The sequence below is a fragment of the Otolemur garnettii genome, unplaced genomic scaffold (genome assembly GCF_000181295.1).
Source record: "Otolemur garnettii isolate 467f Iridium unplaced genomic scaffold, OtoGar3 scaffold00003, whole genome shotgun sequence".
Classification (NCBI taxonomy): Eukaryota; Metazoa; Chordata; class Mammalia; order Primates; family Galagidae; genus Otolemur; species Otolemur garnettii.
In genome coordinates, this window is record NW_003852398.1 from 25,816,578 (window position 1) to 25,822,577 (window position 6,000).

General features: G+C 51.5%; 1 protein-coding gene across 2 annotated transcripts in view; it reads left to right on the top strand.

The window, feature by feature from the left end:
• The window catches only part of CAMK2A (calcium/calmodulin dependent protein kinase II alpha), a 63,430-nt gene that overhangs the window by 36,454 nt on the left and 20,976 nt on the right, over positions 1-6,000 (top strand). For both annotated transcript variants that reach the window (XM_012808542.1, XM_012808546.2), the window contains exons 8-12: positions 260-343; positions 494-588; positions 2,198-2,320; positions 2,699-2,782; positions 4,263-4,305. In XM_012808542.1, coding sequence (XP_012663996.1) covers positions 260-343; positions 494-588; positions 2,198-2,320; positions 2,699-2,782; positions 4,263-4,305 — 429 coding nt within the window. The remainder of the gene's footprint in view (positions 1-259; positions 344-493; positions 589-2,197; positions 2,321-2,698; positions 2,783-4,262; positions 4,306-6,000) is intronic.

The window sequence follows — 6,000 nt, forward strand, 5'->3', positions numbered from 1 at the left end:
CTGTGGAGTGGTGAGTGGTGACAGGTGTGCTGCGTGCTTATTGACCCTATCTAGAGGGTTTGCTGGCTTATCAGGCCAAGCTTATGCCCTTGGCCCAAAGGATTTCATGATGCGAGTCCAAGTGTATCTTACTGGGCAGGGGCTATTTTGCCCCAGGTCTAGGGCAACTCACATCCCCTCTTCCAGCAGAATCTTGCTCTAGGTTACGTACATACTGACCCATGTGTATGTGTCTGCCTGTCTATGTGTCTGGGAGCAGGGTTTGCAGGGACACCTGGATACCTCTCCCCAGAAGTGCTGCGAAAGGACCCGTATGGAAAGCCTGTGGACCTATGGGCCTGTGGTGAGTCCATCCAAAGCTCCTTTTGTAACTCTGGCTGCCCTTGCCTCTGGGACTTCTTTCTCTCCTCTCTCCTCTCTCCTTTCCCGTGACTTTCCCCATCTTTCCCCGCCTCCCCTCAGGCAGTTGAAAGTTCTCTGGTTCTCTCTCTAGGGGTCATCCTATATATCCTGCTGGTTGGGTACCCCCCGTTCTGGGATGAGGACCAGCACCGCTTGTACCAGCAGATCAAAGCCGGTGCCTATGATGTGAGTGTTGCTCCTTCCTCCAGGCCCCAACATCCTCTGGCACCCTTCCAGTAAGAGCCAATGCTCAGTGAGGCCAACGATCTGAGAACGACTGCCTCCCATCTTCCTGGCCCACTCAGGTCCCCTGCCACTGTTGAGTACTGGACAGGGGAGCAAGGAGTATGATGGCCAGGCAATGACCACAGTGTGGCTGTGTGACTGGGGGCTCAAAGTGATGGGATTTATCTGGTGGACCCCAGCAGGCAGCAGCACCAAAGTGGCATGAGGAGTAGGGGAGGGACAGGCCCCCAGCCAGCTTTTATGTCTTTTTCTCTTTTATATACATAAATTTTTTTCTTGGAGACAGTCTCACTATGTCACCCTCTGTAGAATGATGTGTCATCACAGTTCACAGCAACCTCTAACTCTTGGGTTTAAGCAATTCTCTTGCCTCAGCCTCCCAAGTAGTTGGGACTATAGGCACCTGCCACAACATCCAGCTTTTTGTTGTTGTTGTTGTTCTTGTTGCAGTTGTCATTGTTGTTTAGCAGGCCTGGATCAGGTTCGAATCCACCTGCCTCAGTGTATGTGGCTGGCACCCTAACCACTGAACTACAGGCGCCGAGCCCATATACATAAATATTAATAATAGCTAACACCTCTGCTTCACTCTTCTGAATGTCTTATATATATTATTACATTTAATCCTCAGATCAATCTATGACACAGTACTGTTACCCCCATTTTGCAGATAGGGAAACTGAGCTACAGGAGGTGACGTAACTTCCCAGATCACAAAGCTAAGAAATGGTATAGCTGGGATTTGAACCCAGGCTGTGTGGCTCTAACATCTATGCTTCTAGGCACCAAGATATTCTACTCATCTATAAGACTGATGTCTATTAAACTGTGTCACATGTTTTATTTATACATATATATGTATATATATATATATTTTTTTTTTTTTTGAGACAGTCTCACTATGTCACCCTCAGTAGAGTTCTCTGGCATCACAGCTCACAGCAACCTCAAACTCTAGGGCTTAAGCGATTCTCTTGCCTCAGCTTCCCAAGTAGTAGTCCCAAGCTGGGACTACAGGTGCCCACCACAATGCCCAGCTATTTTGTTGTTGTTGTTGTAGTCATGTTGTTTGGCAGGCCTGAGTTGGATTCGAACCTGCCAGCCTCAGTGCATGTGGCTGGCACCCTAGCCACTGAGTTACAGGCACCAAGCATCATATGTTTTATATTATATTTAATTCTTGCAAGATCTCAAAGGATGGCTGGAGGATCATGTGATTCCCCAAGTCACATAGCCTGGGAGGCAGAGCCAAAACTTGAACCCAGGCTTTCTGATTCTGAAGTCTGGGCTATAACCACTGGCCTGCTGCTCTCTAGATAAGGCATAGGTTCAGAATGGCAGGGAGGTCTCCTTTCCCTTTGGCCATGTCCTGATTTGTCCAGGGTCCAGAAAGGTCCTTTCATTGAGGAACCCCAACTCCTCCTGGTTGTGGATGTCCAAGTGGACGGGCAGCAGGACCCCTGCCTGCTCCCCTGCCAGTCAGGGGCTGGGGGATCGCAGGGGTGGCTTGGGTCAGGCTGGGCAAACCTGGCCTCTCTGCCCTTTCCAGTTCCCATCACCAGAATGGGACACCGTCACCCCGGAAGCCAAGGATCTGATCAATAAGATGCTGACCATCAACCCATCCAAACGCATCACAGCTGCTGAGGCCCTTAAGCACCCTTGGATCTCGGTGAGCTTTCCCCAGCAGGGCCCCTCCCAGGAAGGTCTAGAGGGCTAGACCTTAAGGTCCAGGCCCTCAGAGTCTTGGCCTTGCCCCAGCCCCTCATGCCTAGCATAGGGTTGAGAGGGTTCAAATCAAGAGACTCTGACCCTGCTGTTATTCTCAGGGATAATGTGGAAACAAGTGGTGTTCTGGGTTGACATCATGACTAGGGATGCTGCTGGCATTGAATGTCTGGTGCCAGGTTGCCAATCACCCTACAAGTCCCCTAGAACAAAGACTCGTCTTCCGCAAGATGCAATCACATTTCCATTAGGACACCCTGCTGAGGACTATCCTTGGGTAGGCCTGCCTTCTACTCACAGGTCTGTCCCCACCTTTCTCCAGCACCGCTCCACTGTGGCCTCCTGTATGCACAGACAGGAGACCGTGGACTGCCTGAAGAAGTTCAACGCCAGGAGAAAACTGAAGGTAACAGGTCCTCACCCTCCACACCTCCAAACTTGGGAGTAGCTCAGTCTGGGTCTCCACAGAGGCCAAGAGACTTACTCACCAGTTCTTTCCTTTGTAGATTCAACACGCATTTATTGAATACCTACTGCATGCTGAAGGATGGGTGGAGCTTGGGGAATGAGCAGTGAAGGGGACCCCAACCCCACCTGACTGAGTTCTTGGTCTGGCAGAGTGCCCACATTTCTGGGGTAGAGCTGAGCACTGTTCCTGCACAAACCCCAAGACGGTGGGAGTGCACAAGATCCTTCCATGCTAGGTCTGGAAGGATTGAGGAAACCTTCCTGGAGCCAGCGGCACTTAAGCTGAGCTCTGATGGATAAACATACATTAGCCAAGTAGAATCAGAATGAGAAGATGCTCCAGACAGTGACCAGCCTGTGCAGAAGTCTGAAAGTGTGAGCATGGCCTCTAGGGGGACCACATGCGGTTCAGAGTGGCTGGGGAAAGCTTTCACAGGTGAGATGTGACTGGACAGACCACAGAGGGGCAGAGACCTCAGCTGCCCAGCACTGGGGAGGAATAGCTAAGACACTCAGACAGTAATCATGGCCCCGAGGAAGCCATTGGGGACCAGGTGGGCCTTGAGCTGTGGCCTCTTGAAGGTCCTTTTGTGCTCTCAGGGCCATGGCAGCTCCTGGCATACCCCTTCCCTGTCCTGTTGGGACAGAGGAGCCATCAGACTGCTGGGCATGATGAGGGGCAGTTGTGGAGGCCTCAGTTCCCTTGGAATCTCCTCACCTGCTGCTCCCAGGCCTAGAATGAAGGCTCAGAATGGGGACATGGGCCTACATGATACCAGGAGAACTGAGTGTCACCTCTATCCTGCAGTAGGAGCTATGTTACAGAGGAGGTCTCAACATGTTGGAATCAGGGATTCTTAACATCATACACCATTAGATTCAGAGTGTCTAAGCCAAGTCCAAATCAGACAGTGTCAGAACCAGAAGGCCCTCATCTCCCAGCTCACTGTTGACAGAAGAAGGGTTTTCCACATTGAGAATACTCCAGGTTGTCTGAGCCCAGAGGCCATGGGGGCATGAGCTAGTCCTAAAGGGAGGTGACCACAGCCCAGGCAGAGGGCTGAGAGGTGGGAGGGCTGAGGGATGCAAGGTCTTTGGCCAGACAGGAAGTTCATGGCCTTTAGGAACCCTTGCCATTAAGTGTCCTCAGTTCATCAGCTTGAGCCAGGACCTATTAATATCTGCTTCTAGATGGCCTTGTCCCAAAAGCTGTACCAGCTAAAGCCTAGCTCACCCCAATGTCTCCAGGCAGGCAGTAGATGAGCTCTGGGCTGGGAATAGTGGACAAGGAGGGGTGGGCAGAGGCTTTGGCTTGTCTCTAATGCAGCACCTGCCTCCCATTCCCTACACCCTCTCCGTCCCCTCTGCATTTCCTCCCCTCTGGCCTCTTCCCCTCTGCCCTCCTTTTGTCTTTGCAGGGAGCCATTCTCACTACTATGCTGGCCACCAGGAACTTCTCTGGTAGGTGCTGGGACCTCAGAGTCCCCAGTACAAGGCTGGGGCATCATCCTGTTGGATATTTGGTACCACATAGATAGGGGGCCTAGGGAGAGTAGGGGCTGCTGAGGACTCCGTGACTGGGGAGTATAGCTTACCTGCCACAAATCTGAACCCAGAAGTGGAAAGAGGTCAAATGTCAGCAAGCCTAGGACCATTAGGACTGGTTAGGGAATTGGTCTGGCTCCCCCACCTTGCAGCAGTGCTGGGGTTCTCAGACAGGTCAGCCAGAGGGATAAGCTTCTAGAATGTTGGGGGCTCAGGTCTAGGCAGGACAGACCCAGGACCAGGAAATAACACTGTTATTAGAATCCTGTGCTAAGTAGTCCCAAGCTTCTGCTCAGGTGACCTTCATGACAGGACAGCAGGAGGACATTGCCACCCTATTTTCTAGATGAAGAAACAAGCTCAGGAAGGTGAGCTCTGAACTTCCCCCACTTCCCACTCCAGGTCACATAGCTAGGAAGAAGCAAAGTCTGAATTCAAAGCAGATTTGACCAACCCCAAAGCAACTGCTGTTTTTTTTTTTTCTTTTCCATTTCAGAATATTATGGGGGTACATACATTTTGGTTACATTGGGGCTGGGTTTTTACCCACCACCTCCGGCATATGGGGCCAGCGGCCTACTCCTTTGAGCCACAGGTGCTGCCCTGTTTTTGTATATTTTAAGTCAAAGTTGTAAGTGGACCCTTCATCCAGAAAGTGTGCAATGTACACATTAGGTGTGGATTTACCCATCCTCTCCTTCCTCCTCCCACCTACTTGAATTCCAGATGAGTTTTGCTTCCATATGTAAAAGATGGCAAGTGCTTTTAACCAGGCTGGGTTCCCAGGGAGTCCAGGGAAGGAGCCTCCCAGGCCCTTGGCCAAAGCAGGCTGGTGAAGGCAGGGAGTGCCCAATTACCTGAGGCATGTGGCCTCAAAGAGGGAAGGGGAAGGGATTATTGTCAGGGCTTAGCAAGAAGCTCCTCTTGGCACACTGGAGAGCACTGGGGCCAGTGCCCGCCAGAGGCTTCTCTCTGGGGAATGCAGGATGCTGGCGGGCACAGAGCAGATATAGATAGCAGATAGAGCAGAGCTCACCCGAGGGGCCCTCTGACTGAGGCTGGGCCAAGCTGAGGAAGCTGCTGCAGACACGTGGTCAGCCCATGGCAAAGGGTCAGTTCCTGAGAAGGGGGCAGCTCTGGCTTCACCGAGTGGTCCTGCGGCCCATGGAACCAGCTGGGAAGAATGAGACCCAGAGGTGGCACACACTAGAACCTCAGAGCTGGGCTTTCCCCACCACACTGAACTGCCTCCCACCCTCTCCCCCAACAAGGATCCAGCCATTCCTTAAACGGAAAGATGAGCTACCCAGTCAGTCAGAGTCTTTTTTTAACAACTGAAGTGCCGTAGAGAACTCTAGTCAGAGCCACAAAATGGTGGCCCCAGAGTTGTATCTAACCCCTTGGTGTGGAGCCAAAGGTATTTTAAAAGTTTTTAAAGTTCTTGGAATGGGTTTCTAGCACTTAAAAATCAGGAGATTTCATAGGAAAAAAACAGTTTTCTGTCATGTCTTGAAAATCAGACTCTGTGTCCTCACTGAACCCTAGTCCTGAGATAGTGGGCTACAGCTGAGAGGGGCCGCCCTCCTTGAGGCTCAAGAGCAAGCACTCCCC